The sequence below is a fragment of the Gasterosteus aculeatus genome, chromosome 11 (genome assembly GCF_964276395.1).
Source record: "Gasterosteus aculeatus chromosome 11, fGasAcu3.hap1.1, whole genome shotgun sequence".
Classification (NCBI taxonomy): domain Eukaryota; kingdom Metazoa; phylum Chordata; class Actinopteri; order Perciformes; family Gasterosteidae; genus Gasterosteus; species Gasterosteus aculeatus.
In genome coordinates this window covers 14,380,657-14,399,819 of record NC_135699.1, presented here as the reverse complement: position 1 = coordinate 14,399,819, position 19,163 = coordinate 14,380,657, and the positions used below count along the sequence as shown (strand labels likewise).

Sequence of the window (19,163 nt, the reverse complement as noted above, 5' to 3'; positions counted from 1 at the left end):
TGTGTGTGCTTGTGATTGTGTGTTTGGAGGGAATAAGTTACAGGATGTGTTGAGGTTAATGAGCCACTGTGTGGCAGCAGCCACACTGTTTATTGTCTCGTATGTTGCACTGTTAAAAACACATGTTCAGACGGGCTGAGCGCTTGATTCGGTACTGCAGAGACTATTTTATGCCATTTTAAAGGTTGAATGTGTTTTGGATCATGATGTTTTTGTTAGTGGTTGTATTAATATGTCTGGGGAGGTTAGTGTTCATATATAAATATGAATATAAACTGAATTATCCTAATGACTTCCCATTCACTCAACTAAGAGCTGACCTTAAACATGCTGCCGTTATCTGTGCTGATTCTGCAGTGGCTTTAAATCCCCAGGTAGGAGACCGCCGACAGATCCTGTCTCTGTTCTCTTATCTCTGTTCTCAGGTCTGGAAACGTTCTCAGCAGAAAAGTCAAATCCTCCCCGAGGTTTAAAATTCAGGCGCTTCCTGCCGGGTGCTATTTTTACTATTGTGTCAGTCATTTCTCTGCAGGCCCAGAGCTGCTTTTGGTTGAGCGGCTTTAAAACACGGTGAACTTTACAAATGATGTTTGTTAAGAAGGCCACATGTTATTTATGATTACAGCTGTATACAACAATACCACTGAGATTAAATATGTTGTACCACAGGAGGAAATTACACAAATTCAATGTTAGCGAATATCACAGCATAATCCCTGTAGAATATGACAGACAGATATCAAATCACCATAACACACATTAATAGCTGGATGCATAATTTGTTATTTATCGTCTCAAATCCACTATAATTTGTATTATTTAGTTATTTTAATATGATGAGTTAAATAGAACAAATAGAACCACATTTTTCCACAGTTTCATTCATCTGAGTAAAGGTTGTAAAGGGAAAAGATGGCAGCAATGATGATGTAATGTGCGATGTAAAAATTGTTAAAATAAGGCAAAACGTGGTAAGAAAACATAATCAACAAAAAGTAAATCTATGAAGAAAATAAAGTTTTGAACATATAAAAGTGTGCGGGGGGGCAACCTCTTTTTTTCCAACCATTACCCGGTCCTTTGATGCTCATCCTCAGCCAGTCTCGGTCTTCACGCCTCCGGTCGTCCCTACTTTGCATGAGGCCCGTCAGCTGGGCCGGTCCGTGAACGCACCTCCCTCTTCCTGAGCGCCCTCCCTCCCTCCCCCCCCGTGAGAGGGAGCAGTGAGTCTGAGCGCAGCGGGCTCAGTCCTCAGGTCAGGACCCCACCACCGAACCATGCCGAGCAAAAGCCAGCGTCTGCGCCCGCGGCTGTGCACGCTGGAGAAGGGGGACAACGGCTACGGCTTCCACCTGCACGGGGAGAAAGGCAAGACGGGGCAGTTCGTCCGGCTGGTGGAGCCCGACAGCCCGGCGGAGGCGTCCGGGCTCCACGCCGGAGACCGGCTGGTGTTCGTCAACCGGGAGGACGTGGAGAACGAGAGCCACCAGCAGGTCGTGTCCCGGATACGAGCCACCGTGGGCCGCCTGGAGCTGGTGGTGGTGGACCCGGACACCGAGCAGCTGCTGAAGAGACACAACGTCAAGTGTCTGAGGGAGTATGTGTCCGACGGTGTCCCGCTGCCCTTCGAGGAGGAGGAGGAAGAGGGGGAGGAGGAGGAGGAGGAGGAGGAGGAGAGGGTGGACGGGACGGTTAACGGGGATGAGGTGATGGAGGAGAAGGTGATGGAGGAGGAGGTGATGGAGGAGGAGGTGATGGAGGAAGAGGTGGAGGAGGAGGAGGAGGAGGAGCGCGTGGGGACACCGAGAGACTCCACGCCAGTCCCGGACAGGAACGGGGAAATCTACGCGCGCGTCGAGAAGAAGCTGAGCGTCGAGTCTGAGAAGGTGAGTGAAAGTTCAAAACAACGGGTGGTGCGCACCGTCACCCCTCGCGACCTCCACCTGTGCCACACGCTTCGCAGCATAACGGCATTCTATGGTGCGACGTTAAGGCCCCTGAACGCATCACTCCAGGGGCCACACACGAACACACAACGCTTCTCTGGCCCCGCTCAACAACCAACAACGAGAAATACTGTCTTTTCCTTTTTTCTGAATCCCAGTAAATGCATTTTTTCTCCACCTATGTAAAACATTATGGGATAATTTTCACCCCACGGAGGTGATGGTGTCGGTGGGGGTGGGGGGGCACTTATTGTTTTATTTTTTCTGGAACATCCTGGACGTCTCCACCCGAGGCGGTTGGTGTACGTGTCCAGCTCTGTCCTGTAGGGTGGAGCTGGGGAGGAGGTTATTGTTGAATACAACACTGTTAGTAATCTTAGTGGCATCGTAACCGGGATGTTTGGTGTAGGTTTTGATGACCTCTGAAGCTGACGGAGCCCTCAGAGAGGTGAAAAGGGTGGGGGGACACTTTGAGCCGGATGGAAAGGGAACGATGGGGAGTCAGTTTGGGAAACAGACGGAAGGGATTTCTGTCGTGAGATTAATCTCAGTGTGGTATTTTGGTTTATGTAACATTATCTCACAACTCGAATATTGGTCTTTAGTGTTAATAATTTAACCGTTCATTTGCTTTCCTCGTGCCTTAGATGAGAAGATTGATATCGCTCTATGATTGTTTTCCCTGTTTTGTTTTTCTTCAGAATAAATGAACAACTTACATGATGAGCGCGATGAACATAATTTGTTAATAAATTACCGAGGTTCAGATGTGCTGATGGAGTTTTCTACCTTCGGACGGAGTCAGCAGCTGTTTGTCAATGTGTGAGAGTGTAAATTGGACTCGAGGGATTCCGGTCGGAACGTTCCGCGTCTCTACGTTACAGTTGCATCCACCCAAAGGGGGGGGTCTTTGCAGGGACTCCACTCTTTCTGGAGTTTTCTCCCAACATCCTGTCCAGCATTCCTGTGCCTGAGCCCTGTGGCCCGGCCAATGGCACACACACACACACACACACACACACACACACACACACACACACACACAGAGTGTTGGTTCAGCAGTCGCACTGACGTCCGCACTCCGGCCGCCTGGCCTCGGTTTTTAAAGCAACACAAAAGAGGGTTCGAAGGGCTCCCTGCTCATGGTCGCCATGGTTACACTGATGTTGTTTGCGCGTGTAAACGCGCGCGCGTGTGTGTGTGTGTGTGTGTGTGTGTGTGTGTGTGTGTGTGTGTGTGTGTGTGTGTGTGTGTGTGTGTGTGAGAGCGTGGAGGAGGGCGAAAGTGAGACAGTGCAGAGGAGGTGCGAAAAAAACAAGCAGCGAGGCTCGGGAAGAAAATAGACACACACACACACACACACACACACAAATACACGCGCACACACAGAAAAAACACATCAGCGGTCCAAAGGTCAGCGTTTTGTTTACCGGGCAGTAAAATCTTTACTCTGCTATTGTTGAGGGCAGTGAAGCACTCGTACTCCAAAGATCTAGATCCATGAGCCGACCCAGAAGACTCTTGTTTGCATTTGTGACTGAGATGACGTCCGTCTTTATTACCACGATTACCATGAAGATGATTAGTTCCACCCAGTGGGGTCATAAATCGTGGCACGTTATCTTTCTCAAGCGCGTTATGATGAGGTCTTCTTAAGGGCGGTTAAATCGCTACGACTTTATTCATGTGCACCTGCCTTGTTGTTGAAACGGGCATTTAATCCGTCAACAACTGGTACCGTCAATCCATTGTTGAGCCTTTCAGATGTCTGTTAGAATTATGTAAAAGAGGAGACATCTTAAATTGGGTTATTGTGTCCTAGCGACGGTCCAAAACCCAAAGCTGTCCACTTAACGATGGCGATACCACACTGAACTTCACAGGATTTTAATCGATAATCAACCAATTGTTTCAGCAGTTACAAATTATCCAACTAGATTTGTCAACGGTTAAATTGATGACATTAACTCAATGAAGCGTGATGTTAATCTGCAAAGAGCCGTTTTGCAGTCGGAGTCGGAGACTTTGTTGTCTTCCACTGAGCCGCTCGTTGCTGTTCCTCCAGTGACTCATTGAGATTCTAGGGAGTGTGTGAGGGTGAGAGGTGTTTTTTGGGTGAGTCTTCCTGAATGGCTGCCGGCTGCTTACACAACTCCGGTCTTTGAACGCTAATGACAGGAGATGAAATGCACTGCGGCTCGTTGAGTGTGTGTGTGAGTGTGTGTGTAACGGCGCTGCCTGGAGCCCTGCGAGGAGACGAGGAGGCGAGGAGGCGTCACGTCCCTCCTATAATCTGCACATCCACATGAAAGACCCTCCGCCGCTCCGGGGCGGGCATGCTCGGCCCGGCTCGGGGCCTTTAACTGCGCGGCCACGTGTTTGTTTTCACTAAAACAAATCACGGCGAATCCATACTCGTGTTGCGTTCAGTGCAACGTGACGGCCGTGGTTTTTTTTCTCAGCTGTCTGTGCTGGGCGGCCCGAAACAATCCGGCCTGGTCACTTGTTTGTCGGCACGCCTTTGGGTCGCCGCTGGGAGCCGGGGAGGGGCAGCGCTGGGTTTCCAACCGTCGGCCTGTGCACAGACCCCAGGACGCTGGAGCTGGTTTCCTGTCATTGTTGTTGGGGGAAGATGCCGCCCCCCCCCACCCCTCCCCCCGTCCTCCCTTCCCCCGTTGTCTTGGTCCTTCCACTGCCAACTTTTAAAGTCATCTGCTAGGACTCGGCCTTTGTTCCACCAATGTGTTTGTCATTTTCATTCACCTGGTAATTCGAGTGTTCAAGACGCTGCGTCGGCCTGATGATGAAACCGTGTGTGTGTGTGTGTGTGTGTGTGTGTGTGTGTGTTGTACTCTGTGGTATAATTATCCGTGTGGACCAGCGTCCGGATCATCTGCTTTCAATCACTTTGCACATTTGTTGACGACTTTGTTACCTCTTGTTACATCATTCGCTCTGAAACCGATCTCGGAAACCTCGGTACACACGTCTCATTCTGCCCCCGAGTGTAACAAATGTATTCATTGAGAGGGGCAGGTTACGGCACTGATGGCGACCAAAGGCCAAGAATGTGCTGCCAATGCAAGCAGCTAAACGTCTGCAATGAAAACAGGATGCATAATAAATCAGATTCCCATCGGTTGAATAGCGAGCTGTGTTTGTTGCTCTGCCGATGATTGAAGCCATTGTGTCACAGCCAGGTGTGCGTCAGACAAAGCAGAGCCTGATATTGTGTTTGTCTGCGCAGAATCTCTCCTTGATTCTTCCCCACCTGCCGACCGCAGCCGCTTGACGTTTGCTCATATTTTGTGTGCGTGTTTTTACGTTGATGTGTGTGTGTGCGTGTGTGAGAATGTTGCAGAGTCATCTTACTGATGCAGATCAATCATGGAAATACAGCATTAACCCAAAGGCTATTTTGGGGATTTACATGATATCATAATGTAAAAATGCAACTCCATAATGAGCGCTATCAGTCACACTTTATTGATCATGTTTATGTATAAATAGCAGTTAAATATACATAAATGCTATTAAAAAATGACCCAAACCACACCCTCCTGTTTGAAGAAGCACTTTGTGTGCGTGTGTTATGGGCAGTAACTCATGACTCAAAACCCACACAAAAGGTCTCTTGAGAAAACGAAAGTATCACCGGCTGTTTCTGCAACACATTCACGTGACGACATCGTCCCACCAAAGACGTCGTAACTGCGCGTCTCAGGAAGCCTTCGAGGGAAGAGCGGCGAGCGAGGACAACAGAGGTCGGCTTCTCAAACCCGCCGAGTTCAACAGTGCAATCGTCGAAATGTCACGAGCCTCCAGGACGCAGAATGAGAACACGGCCATCGCCGGTGACTCGGTTCCCACCCCCCCCCTTCTGCTCGATTGATCAGGGAGCAACACGCCATCACTCATACGCCGCCTGTGAAACGTCTCAGTGACGTCAGTCCAAACAACAGCACCACTGTGGCCCAGGTCAGGGGTGGAACCTGAACCCTGTGTGTGTCTGTGTGTGTGTGTGTGTGTGTGTGATTTTGGACGGCACATTCCTGTTCCTACTCCATTCTGCTGAAGGTTCACCACCCCGGCCAGACAATGAGCCGGAGGGCCGCGCCCTCCCGGGGGGGTACGGAGGGGGGGGTGTTGTGTGGTGTTCAGTCGGGAAGTCACTGGCTGCTCGCCCTGAAATAGACTCAGACCCCCCCAACCCCTCGGCCCCCCCTCCCCTTGCCGTACACCGCCTACCTTCCCACCGTACGATGCCAATGAATGGACGTAATAATGAGAAAATGTGGAGCAGCTCAGCCCCAAAACACGTAACTAGTGGCAACAGGCAAATGTTGGGATTTGGTATCTTAGATATTTAATATCTCCGTTTGTGACAACTCTGAATGGAGGCATAATTGAGGGCGTGTCCTCTTTGAGTGAGCGGGTGTCGTCTCGGGTTGCTGCTCTGCGGTTTCATCAATATTGTTCCTCTTTCTATTCCCTTTTGCCCCTCATCGGTTTTCATCCTGTCAACGCGGGGAAGAACAACGAATAAGGAGAATCCATCAAAGCAGGGAACCGACGAGACGGACGGGCCCCAGAATGCAACGCGGCCGCGAGGCCCGCTGTGATTAAAGGGCCCGGCCTCCTCTCGAGCGCTCACCTTCATTTCGGCCGGACGGAGCAAGTGTCTGAGGCTGTGGAGGGACATTTAGGGGAATGTAGAATGTAGTGAAGCCGAACAGAAGAAGAGCTGCATGACTGACGTGCGTCCCCCCCACCGAGGTACATTCTTCAATAAAAAGAGTGTAACGTCTCAGCTCAACGGCAACGACGAGGTGCTCAGATATTTCTACGTCTACTGTTGCTCGCCTCTATCTTTTCAGTTGAAAGAGAGTCGTGTCCGAGGACGCCTTCAGGTCTGCGAGGGCGGCGGGTCGGGGACAGGAAGACTGGCCGAGGAGATAAAATTTGTTGACTGTGACAGGCCGTCAGTCCGGCAGGGCTGAAGCAATAGGGGTTTAAAAGAAAAGAAAAGCCCTGCTTGCTCTATTTCCAGAGACCCCCCCCCCCCCCATTGGGTCCTATCATTTGACTCTTCTATTATCTGAGCTTCCCCCTCACGGGTCCATTGTAACGGGAACCTTTAGGCAGAACCTCTCTCTGGGAGTCAGCTTGTCCCCCACAAACGGCAGGGGGGGACAGTAGGGTGCTTTGTCCCCCCCCCCTCCCGTCTCTGCCTGCCTCGCAGCTGGTTCAACGGCCCAGCTTGAAATCCAACACCCCCGCCCCGACTGAGAGAGAGCAGCGCGCCCCGTACGCCCCCGAAGGCTTTAAAGACTTCTGCTGTTTTAACGGGAACCAGGTTTTACATCCTCGACGCTGTTCTGTCAGTCTGCCTCCTCAAAACAGAGGACGAAAGCTTTGTCGCGGCGGTTACTGAGTAACCGCAGCCCGATGGCACACGGGTGCGCCTTCAAGTCATCGCCGTCCTACGTGCATTCTCCTTTGTGCAGGGCTGGCACAGCAGTGGCTGAGCGTGGGGAGAATATGAAGCATCTGGCATGCTGAGTGGCAGAGCTGCAGCCTCTGGCGTCGCACACACACACACACACACACACACACTGGCTGCATGCTTGTCGGGGAGAATCAGCAGGAGAGCCTGGCGGAGGCTGAGTCGAGGGTGATAAACATGATGGATGGGTATTAAGGAGGTAGTCGGCTAGTCGGTAGACGGCTCCGTGCTCTGGAAGCACGTAAATACTGACATTTGCTGTCTTCCGGCAAGGTGAAGATATCTACAAAGTGATCTTATCCCCTGTTCTTTGACCCATTTGCTTTGTCTCATTTCTGAATTCATGAATGTATTAAATATTCCTATTTGGGGTGTTTTGATCATTTTAGACTCAGACACGTCAGGGCGCCGGCAGGTTGAACTCTGTATCTTATCTATTCATTATATCAGCTGAGGAAAGCCAGAACCAAGCCTAAAACCGGTTCCCATCAGCCTCTGAACTTTGGGCCTGGTTTTGTTTTGGACTGTTTCGGCTTCTTTTGGAGCCACCAAATCCTCCCAAATCCCGCGTATGGCGGCGATAGAAGCTACACTCACGCGGTAGCTGCACGGATAGCAGCCAACCATTAGCGTGAAGCACAAAGGACGTCCGTCTGTTTCTACCTGACGGGAGTGTGCGCGCCGTTAAGTTCCCAGGTCGGCGTCAACGGGGGCCTCTCTGTTTACATCTGTTTACGCCGGACGCTAAGCAACGCAGCATCAGCTCGGTTGTAAAAACTCAGCTGACGATACGTTCAAAACAAATAGTTTACATCGTGTGAGAAAAACAACGGTGTCGCGATACAAAGTGCACATGTGCGCCGACACAATACATCACAATCAGAGGCGACACAATGAGATAAAACGCACTTGGAACGCACGCGCACTGAGCCGATATCTGAACTGTAAACAACCACAACATGTTTTTGGGGGGGGGGGGGAATCTGTCAGAGAGCAGCTTCATGGCTCAATGATTCACATCCTCTCATCTGTGTTCACTGAGCTGAAGATCTCTTTTAAAAAGAGAAGTTCAGGTTTTGGGCAAATACCCCTTTTTATTGTTGTAGGGTGTTTTGTACATAAAAGACAAAGCTTAGCTTAGCTTAGCTTTGCATGGAGGGAAGTGACGTGATTTAAGCTTAGACGTCTGATCGTATGAGACAATGACCCCACTTTTCATGTGATTTATTGATCGTAAACTTGAGCTCATGGTCTACGTCTTTAGTTTCAAGGGTCCTTCAGCGCAGGACGATGTTCTTTGGGTAAATGATGGGAGCTTAAAGCAGGATTTGGCTTCACAGGCTTCTATCGTCCTTGTTGTACAATTGTAACCCTTTCACGGTGTCTTATCAGCTCATGAAAGTTAACGGTAACATTATGGTCCCATGAAAACGTCTTACTCAGCATTCCTTCCTCTCCTCGGAAAAACCCCCAAAACAAGGTAGTGACGGAGAAAATGCCAAAGTCAGGGCTCCAAAGCTAAAGTACACACACTTCATTCTCTGAACTCTTTGCTGCCATCGTTTCTCCTCCGTGGCAGGACGTTGTGCTCACACGGAAGCATATTGAGGGAAACTTTCTCAACAGTTCCTGTTGGGACACTTCCGCCCTCAGAGGAAAGTTTGTGTCACTGAGAGAGAGTGAACCGCTGGCCGCCCGTAACCTTTCACACAACTGACTTCATATTTTTTCATATATCAGTTTGACGCTGAGTTGAAATGATGGTCAGAAGCCCTTTCTTGCTGTTTGGAGAATTTAAAGTTGGAATGTTTTGTTTTTTTCTGTGATACCGAGGCGAGAGTGGACTGTTGAACGGGTGAGATGATGTTGTACTAAATGTTTTACATTTTCACTGCATTGTCGTCGGTTAACAACAAACGCAAACTGAATCTGGGGAAGCAGCACGAGCAGTAAAATGCATCTCTGTCTTCTTCAGCCTGTCTGAAAGAAACGCTGCGTGAATAAAAACAACACATATTTGTGTGACGTGCGTTAGCAGATAAGACCCGTCCAGAGTGAGTGAGGGGGATAAATGAACCCTCAGTTTGTAATTCACAGGACGTCCCATAAATGTCTCAGAGGCCACATCAGCCATGTTCCCAATGTAGCCAGCAGCCGACTTCATCAGATTTCTGTCGTAACGCCACACACACACACACACACACACACACACACACACACACACAAGGCGTCCTGGCTTGTGTGTGTTCAGCAGATTCCCCAGATTTCAGAGCCGCGTGGAGATCCTCCGTCCCTCCTCTCGCCTGCGATACAACGGCCCTCTGTTGTTGCTGCCGGAGCGTCTCAGGCTCTCCTCTGCTTTCAGAGCCGTAGAGAGAGAGCGCTTCGCTGCAACGGGATCCTCAAGGCCTCCACGCGCCGTCGCACAGGTAGCGTCTTGTTTTTAGGCCTTCAGGAGGGGCGAAGGTTGGTAACAAGAACAAGCGTCCCTAATGAAGGAAGGTGTAATCAGTTACCATCACGATGAGGCTGCAGGGCTCTTATCACGAGTCCAACGAGGCAGCGGAGCGTCGACCAATCACGTGGTTTCGTTTCACCCCTTTTTCAGTCCGATCTATAAAAAAAAATATGGAGGCAGCCGGTTGTCAGCGCTGCTTAAAGTCCACGACTTGGGCCACAATGCGCCCGGCTGCCTTGTTAATTCTGTCGCATGCAGTGTGTGTGTGTGTGTGTGTCACTGTGTAGTAATAATCTCCTCTTCTCAAAGCCTCTCTTTTTAATGCTGCTCTCTTTAAAAGCCTGTGAGGGAGCCGCCCGTCTCTAACTAAAGAGTAAAGAGGGAACCGGCAGACAAGCGGACGTGTGCACTTTGCTGCTGTTGCATCTCATGAGTACAAAGTTTACAACGCCTGTTTTTCTGTTCATGGTGCTTAACTGAGCGTTTCCTTCTGGGCGTCGCCTCAGAACAATCGCGTTACACAACGCAGTGAGGTGACAATTCCTCATCGCCTGTGTCCAGTCGGTTAGAACAACGTCGGCAGTTCATTTATGATGTTGCTGAAGTAGCTTTTTAATCAATCAGCCAGTATATTCTGTAGAAAGTGAGTCAGGCGTATTTATAGAAGGGGTCCATTGTCTTAGAAAGTGTGCAGTTGACAGGAGGCGGCAGCACACAGCCGCTCTGATGGGGAGGAAGCGTCAGCTCAGATTCGGTCACGCTGACAGAGATTATCCCGACCAGCGTCTCCACTATTTCTTATTTCCTCTTTTGCGGCGAAGCTATTAAAGCCGCCTCTCCTAAATAAAGAACCCAGTTCTTCCGCTCAGCGGAAGGGAGGTTCTGGAGTCGGGCTGCCGGGTTTTTTTTTTTTTTTCCTGGAGGGCCGCGCAGCTCGAGCTCTTCCTGCTGTCCCCCGAGTGGGACGGGACAGGGGGGGAGAAGAGGGGAGTGGAGGCGGTCAGAGGTCGGCTCCCGGCCCCCATTGTCCTCCGCGGAGCCCGGTCCCCAGCAGGGGAGCGGGCCGCGCCGGAACCGGCCCCTTTCCTCGAGGCCAGAGCAGCGCCTCCCCTCGAGAGACGCTCCACGAACCTTCCCAGCAGGCCTCCAATCAGAAGCCTGCTGGGACCCTCTTCCTTCCTGGCGAGCGGTCCGGAGTCACGTGGGGTCCGACGGCGCCTTCGGTTTGCACATGACATTTAAAAACACACCTCAGACCAGCGGCCACCTGCATGTTCAACCTGGGCTTCATATTCATGGTCAACGACTCACTGGAGCTCTCCGTCATCTTCGTGCCTCTCGTCCTTCCTGAGCCCATGGGGGAGGTATTCTTTTTTCAGCCTCGTCTGCAAAGTCGTCTGTGTCACATGTCAGTGTATTAACGCGCCGCGCCTGTCTTCCAGGAGGCGCCGTGCCCGGAGCTGAGGCCCCGTCTCTGCGTGATCCAGCGAGGGCCCAACGGATTTGGCTTCAACCTGCACAGCCAGCGGGCGCGGCCGGGCCAGTACATCCGAGCGGTGGACGAGGCCTCTCCGGCAGAGAGGGCGGGTCTGCTGTCCCAGGACAGGATAGTGCAGGTACTCTGACGAATGAATGACGCTCACTCAAACGACAGGTCATTAGAGGTCACGACACTTCACACTTTTGGGAACCAGTGTGGAACACGTACAAAAAGGTTGCGTTTAAATAGGGAGGTACTCTGCAGTAGCATCGGGGTTCAGCTCATTACCCAGAATTCACTGTGTTCAGACTCTTAAATCAGACATCGAGCGAGTGATGAAAATGTTCAGTCATTATAATAGAACATTATGTAAAAGCTTTAAAAAAGAGCAGTTGATGTATGAGAGTCAGAGTTTGTGCTGTTTTTACTTTACGTTTGAGTTCCCTGCGACTTTTTATTGGGCGTTTTAAAGGAAAAGGGGAACTGTGACCAAACCCTCCGGGAGGCTTTGAAGTTTTATGCAGAATCACAACTTCGTGGTCCGTCACAGACGCCTTTTTTTCCCCCACTTACTCTGGGAATAAGACGTCTGCAACTCGGCGGATGATGTTTTTAAAGTTAAAACTACCTCCCAGTACGAACACTCGACACTTATTTAAACCGTGTGAGCGGAAAAGGAGCACAGAGAGAGGACCGAGGGATTAAAAGTCCCCCAGAGTCTGGGGGTCTGGGGCCGGTATGAGAGTCCCCCAGAGGGCCCCAGACGGACTCCCCACCCGCCGAGGAGCGCAGCGGACGGCCATTGTTTCTGCTGGTACTGGCCGAGCAGCTATTGTCCAGCTTCCTCTGTGGGACTGGCTCAGACGTGCAGGTCCACCCTATGACCTAAACACACACACACACACACACAGACATTTCTCACATGCTTTCCCATGGCGATTTAATCCCTGAACGTGGGCGTGAGCCACCTGACATGTTGCGTTACTGTACAGCTTATAGTGTCACATGGTCAGGTACACCACGATGCACCGCTGATCCAACTGTGTGTTATTGAGGGACACTGTGATGGTTGTTTGTTAGGGGGAAGGAATGTGTGTGTGTGTGTGTGTGTGTGTGTGTGTAGACACACAGGATTTCCTGCCCCGGAGACTCTGGCAGACAAAGTGATAATATTGCGAAAGAAATCCCTGGCAGTGATAAAACACTTCTCTTTGGGAGCAAAGACAAGAAGTAATTCTTATTGTTTTTAGTTTGAAGGATTTCTTTCTGTGTCAGAGACGCAAAACTAAAACACAGTTTCTCTCCTCAGGTGAACGGCCAGGCGGTAGAAGGGAAGACGCATTCGGATGTCGTGGCCGCCATTAAAGCCGGCGGGCCGGAGGTCCGTCTGCTGGTGGTGGACCCCGACACGGACGCCTTCTTCAAGAGGTGCCGAGTGGCCCCCGACGCGGACCACCTCTCTGGTGAGGCGACCTGAGGACTAAAGTTAAAGTAGAAAGTTCCACTGGCAGTCACGGTTAGCGACGAGGCGTAGAAGCGTAGAGACGGAGGCGCTGAGCCACTTCCCCCCTCCCGCCTCAGGGAGAAGCCCTGTGGAGAAAGTTAATCTTTCCCACATAAATAGATCAGATCAGACGGATTAGACCAGAGTGGGATTGCACACAGTAGTTTGAAAAGTTTAAAGGCTTAAATGCAGCTCTCAAATGCCACTTTGCAACACTCAGCTGCCTCTTGTGGCCTTCGGCATTATATCAGAGCTTGCTCAGTTGTCATAGAGACCAAAGTCGGAGATTTCATTTCTGTGACAGTGAAGGCAACGAGGCCAAAACCCCCAGAAAAAAGTCGAGATATAGCAACCATTTCCTGGACTATTTCAAAAGGACAATTAATAAATTCACAATTGATTCAGAGGATTCTCTTTTTGTGGCCTTCTCTCGCTAGAAAGGTCTGAGATTCACTGCCTTGCTCAAAGGCGCTTTGACTAGACACAGGTCCTGCTGTACCTGCCACGGCCCCCAGGGAGAGCCCAAGTATCACGAGTGTGAAATGGTTTCTGTGTTTGAGGCTTGTCCCTCTGCAGAAAGAGACCCGCAAGCAGGTGGTGTGTGTGTGTGTGTGTGTGTGTGTGTGTGATGATGTACTGGGACAAACGTCTGAGTGCCACTCTGCATCTTGAGACCCTTCACTTAAACATGCTGCTGCCAGCTGTCGGCATGGCAACCGACTGTGAACGCGTTTGCCGAAGAACAAAGGAAATGGATTTCTTATATCGTAGTTATTAGTTAATGTTTTGAGAGCGTTCCCAGTGCACCCGGTTGATTATTAATACATTAATCTATGTAATGTAAAAGAATGTGGGTGGCGCGGCCTGCGTTGTGTACTCTAGTGCAAGATGTTTCATTGTTTCCTGAACTCTTAAAAGCCTTCAGTGTTTCAGTCCAGGATTAAAGATTAAATTTAAAAAAAAGCCCCGCAGGGTGGCGGATTCCAGCGGGGTGTTTCCCAGGTAACTGGCCGTCCTCCATACGCCGCCCACTCAGAGGGCACCTGCCGCCAGTCAACAGGCTCACACGGCCTCTACGAGGCAGCAGCTTTGTTCGGTTTCCAAGGCGCTCGCTCCGAGTGGCCTCTCAGCCCCCCGGAGCCAGGCCGCCGTTGGCACTCGGAGAGGCTCCTCTCAGAGTCGGGGACACGCGGCAAAGGACTCCCGCCTCAGATTAGTTCCAGAGGGAGTTTTTTGCCATCTCCAGCGGTGGTCATCGTTAGATAGAGACCCGTCCGGGTGGAGGTGCGGGGCGATGGAAGGTAAGGGTTGTCCGTCATGATGTCTGTCAGAAGTTAGCGCCTCTCAAGCGTGACCTTCGGGCTCACACGTGGCCGCAGGTCAATCCCTTTTTAAGGAAGGACAAAAAAAAATCCACAGAAACTCTCTGACCTGTAGAGGCTGCGTGGAGCGAGGAGGAGGACCAGGGTGAGCGCCAGCTCGCACAAGATGAACCATGTATAATGTGAATAATAGATGGTCCGCTCATACCTGCCCCGTGTAACAGAGTAAGTCTCGCTGGGATGAAAGTTGAGCTCCAGCAGAGTGGAGCCGACCTCGCACGCCTCGCCCAGTCACGTCAGCGCCGGGCCGAGTCGTATTTTTGGGAGTCAGGTGACTGATTCTCGTTGTGTTCTCATGCCTACAGGTGCTCTGCCTGAGCCGGTCCTTAATGGAGGAATGGAGGAGAAGGTAAGAGGAAGCCGGCGGTTTGGTTCGGGGGTCGCGCTTTAGAGCGAAGCCAAAAGCGTGATTTGAACTTGGTAATCGGAAAGTGGCTTCGTCCTCATCAGAGAACTGAAGTCAGTTGTTAATTACAGAGACACGTACCCAACGGACCTTCCTGTGATTGTGTAGAACGTCTGAGTGGAAAAACCCCACCCAGCCACGACTCCAGTACCTTTGAATCATTTGAAAGCCTTTGACCAAGGACGGATTTTGTACTCTAAACAAAAGTTGTCCTAGTATTGTATAAGAGGTGTATAAGAAGTAGAGGCTTCTCTTTTGAGAGGATGCATGAAGAATGCAGCAGCTTCCCGTTTATACCGCTCAAGTATTTGGGCGTAATCCCGATGAGACGCGCCGGGAGCCCGACGGAGAGCGACATTTTAGGAAAATAAACCCTCGTTTATTAATCAAAATTCCAATGTGGCTTCCTGCAATCTTTCAAGTTGCAATATTTGTAGAAGGAGAGACGTGACGTATTTAATACTATATTACATATACATCTATACTTCAATAGCATATAGTCAATATGAGAATTGCAATTCAAATTTAAGTCTTTGTGCTAAGCTAAGTAGCTTCATCTTATTTAACATATACTATACTCATAGTATGAGTGGTTTCAAGTTCAACCTTTAAAATAAATGAGAAATAAAATACGCCAAACGTTTTGCTTGGACATCCTTTAGTGTCTAGTTTCCAGATGTGAGTGTGTGTGTGTGTGCGTTTCTAACCGCACAACACTGCTTTTACATGGTTGCGTTCTGGTGCCAGGTGGACACACTACAGATAAAAGATAAAGACAATCCAGACGTGTATGAAGACCCCAGAATAAAAAGGCTGTTTGGGCGGATTCGCAGAGCGAGGCCTGGACCGGGACAGGAAGTGCTGCAGTGAAGTTAACTGTTCCTCGTATTGTTGCGTAACAGACTCTCGTTAAAGGGGTTGTAGCGCTGAGAGGGACGAGTGGTGCGAGAGGGCAAAGACAAGTTGTCTTTGAGGTAAAGATTAAACCCTCGAGGGCGACAAACTGATAATTATGCTGAGGCTGCAGAAAAGCAAATGCATCATCCCTGTGACCTTTGCGACTCATTTAGAAGGGTTTCTAGAATCTTAACAGTCTCACAAAACGGTGTAATCTGAAGAAAGACACGACACATGATCCCCAGATCACAAAATTAGCAGAAACTTCAACTCCTCTTGATAACTTTTACTACAAATAAAAAAACAAAAAGAACCAAGGTCGCCTCCCTGTGGTACGGGCCGGTACTGCACCACCAACGACGCAGTGTGGCAGTGAGGGGGATGCTGATGCGGAGTGTTTGTGTTCCCAGGTGAACGGCCGAGGGGCCAAAGAGGCAGCGAGGGACTCCACGCTGTCAGTCAGCCCTTCTCCATCCAACACCTCGTCCAACACCTCGCTCATAGCCCAGCCCACTGACACCCCACCGGAGGTAACCTCAGGAAATGTCCCGCGGCGAGACATCCTCTGAGGATTTCGTCCCTTAAAGCTAACGATGTACACATTTGACTTTTTTTTCATCCAGGGTTTCATGGCGGACGCCATCCCGGCGCTCAATCTGTCCCTGCAGCAGGTGAAGGAGCTGGCGCACCAGAAGCGCTCCAACAAGAGGGCGCCGCCGATGGACTGGACCAAGAAGAACGAGCTGTTCAGCAACCTATAGGAGAGACACTCACACGCATCGCCCCAGTTAACTGTTGGCATCAGACAAATCAAAGGCGTTCCGTAAAGTGTAGTGTTCTTGCTTATTACTCTTCATGCCATTATATAATCCAGATATTATATATATATATATTTATATATATATATGCATAATAATATGTAGTATGTGATACTAACAATAAGAGATGCATATGCCAATGAAAGAGAACTGGACCATGTTGAAAATGTGTGTGTGTGTGTGTGTGTGTGTGTGTGTGTGTGTGTGTGTGGACCCTGACAGTCCCTGCTGGCCGGTGTCTGTGGAAACAAGGAGGAGTTGATGGTTGTGTTTCATTTGCTGACCTTCCTCCTACTCCTCCTCCTCCTCCGTCCGCGTATCGGTCTGTTAAAGGTTTCTAACATTTCAAACATCATATTATTAGTTAAACCAGCGCGACAATCACTTTGTTAGTTTGTTGGTTGGAACATCTGTCTGAACACTAAATGTTTTATTGTAGAATGAGGTTCACATGCTGATGCCTGTTTGTTATAATAAATAATCATTTCTTCGATCATATAATTCCAAACATGAACTGGTTTTTACCGGAAAATGACTTTCTTGTATTGTATGTAATATAAATATGAATACAGTATATATCATTTGTAATGGACATTTAAAATTTTGACATGAATTCCACTCTGAACTAAAAGTTTCATCCAGAAAAAAGCAATATCCTGTTTTATTAAATGTGAGCGACAGACCATAACGAGTAATATCGGATAATGTCCTCTCTGCCATCATCTCTGCTGTGAACAGTTCACATTTAAAGCTTCTGTAATATTTTTATTGCTCTCGTGCGAAATGAGATTTTTACACATTTCTATCAATGTTAAAAACAATAATTATGTAACTTTGAGATGATTTATTTGTAGAAGAACGTCGGTGCATCACGAGATTTGAATGCATTTGTTTCTGTCATTGGTGATGATTAAAAAAATGGATGATTTCATTGTATAAAGAGTAAGCGATTTCTATATTGTAATAAATGCGTCATCACAACATGAGTTGTTTTTTATTCATTTATGCATTGAAAAATTCAAACCTCTGGTTATGCATAGAAGCTCGGAACAAGACTGTGTGTGTGTGTGTGTGTGTGTGTGTGTGTGTGTGTGTGTGTGTGTGTGTGTGTGTGTGTGTGTGTGTGTGTCGTACTGCTGGTTAATATGAGAACAATACGACTTTGGCTCAATAATTCAAAAGAAAAGAGAAAAACCATGAAGAGAAGATCTGAATATGAATGAAGCAATATGTTGTTGTCCTACACAGTTCATCTCACTATTTATTATACAGTGTCAACTTTTTTTTAATCTATATATAATGACTGCACACAGCATTACATACATGTTTTATAATACTATTCACAGGGACAGCATTGTATTGACATATTTGTCTGCACATTAACCGGAGCAAGAATACACTGTTTAGTCTTTAAATAATCCAAACATTTAACCTTCATAAGAAAATATCCACAGCAACAAGTCGTACTGTGAGTAGTATGTGTGTTAAATGATATGAATACTTGTACATCAGGCATTTGACCTGTTGTAATGATGAAACCACAGAGAATTCTGTTGTTTCTGCTGCTCCCTGGTGGCCAAATATTTGAATTATTGCAGGTTTAAAGTGTCAACGTAGAGCTTTGGACCCATCTGTCAAAGTAAAATAAAACTGATCCGTGATCAGAGATGCAATAAGCAGCGGTTTAAGCCCTCATGTCTGTCTTCACACAACAAAAGCCATCCTTTGCATTTAATGCAGAAACCATTTAGACCAAGAGGCCTTGTAATTTCACGAATGTCATAATATGTGATCTTTACATCTTTACATAACCCTCCTTGCAGTCTCCTTTAAGCGGAGTAGTTTGAAAGCATCAGCCCCCCTGTGGAGCCTTCACCCACGGACGCGTTGTGTGTTCCTGTCACATTTCTTGAAGTGTGGTTCTAACTGTCCTCCAGCACGTCAGTCTGTCTCCAGCAGCTGTCTCCTGCTAATGGCCTCGACCTTTCTGCTCCTCCACTCTCCTTCTGGTTCTGCCATCGCGGTCACAGCTCGCTGTCGCACTCTGCGTCTCACTGGGGTCATTTGCATGATTGGACCGTACGACTTTGGCCGACGTCGGGGTTAAATGGGATAAAATGGTGACTCGGTGTGGAAAGATAATGATGATGGTTGTTATAATTGGACTATTGAGAGAAACCAAGGAAGGACTCTTGTGATTATGATTATAATGGTAAGGATGAAAGGTGTGAGGTTAATAATAACTTCAAAGCTGACCGTACAGACAGCGGTGATAACAGCATTGGATTAAAGGGCCAATGTGTTGCAACTTTGAGGGTGTATTGGCAGAAATGCAATTGTTAATTTCACAACTCAGCCCATGAGTATGTAATCACCTTTAACTATGAATTAGCTTAGAATGAGGCCTTCCCAGCTGTGGAGAGGGCGCCATGCTGCATCTTCTCCATAGTAGCCCAAAACCGACCAACAAAACACTCCTTCTAGTGACAGAAGGACATTTTTTTCACAGCAAAAAAAAAACCTATTAACTTTTTGTTATTTCAACACACTTGTATGATGTTGGTGCTCATTGTCTCATTAACAGATGGCGTTGAATCGCTACCATACGTTATCGTGGACTGTCAATCGGCGGCTCATGCTGAGCGGAGAGTTGTTCAGTTAGTTGCGATCTGCAACCGCACCACTAGACGCCATGGAAGCCTACACACTGGTCCTTCGTCGGGGAAATACAGGCAAAGAATGTACAAAAAGCAGCCCGTTTGCTTA

At 48.7% G+C, this 19,163-nt stretch overlaps 1 protein-coding gene across 1 annotated transcript; it reads left to right on the top strand.

Moving 5' to 3' along the window:
* The first annotated feature begins 57 nt into the window (after positions 1–57).
* nherf1b (NHERF family PDZ scaffold protein 1b) lies at positions 58–17,378 on the top strand. Its single transcript, XM_040189904.2, has 6 exons — positions 58–1,886; positions 11,353–11,526; positions 12,700–12,853; positions 14,582–14,625; positions 15,990–16,109; positions 16,203–17,378. The coding sequence occupies exons 1-6, from the start codon at positions 1,278–1,280 to the stop codon at positions 16,338–16,340; spliced, it is 1,239 nt and encodes a 412-aa protein (XP_040045838.2). The 5' UTR covers positions 58–1,277; the 3' UTR covers positions 16,341–17,378.
* Positions 17,379–19,163: the final 1,785 nt, after the last annotated feature.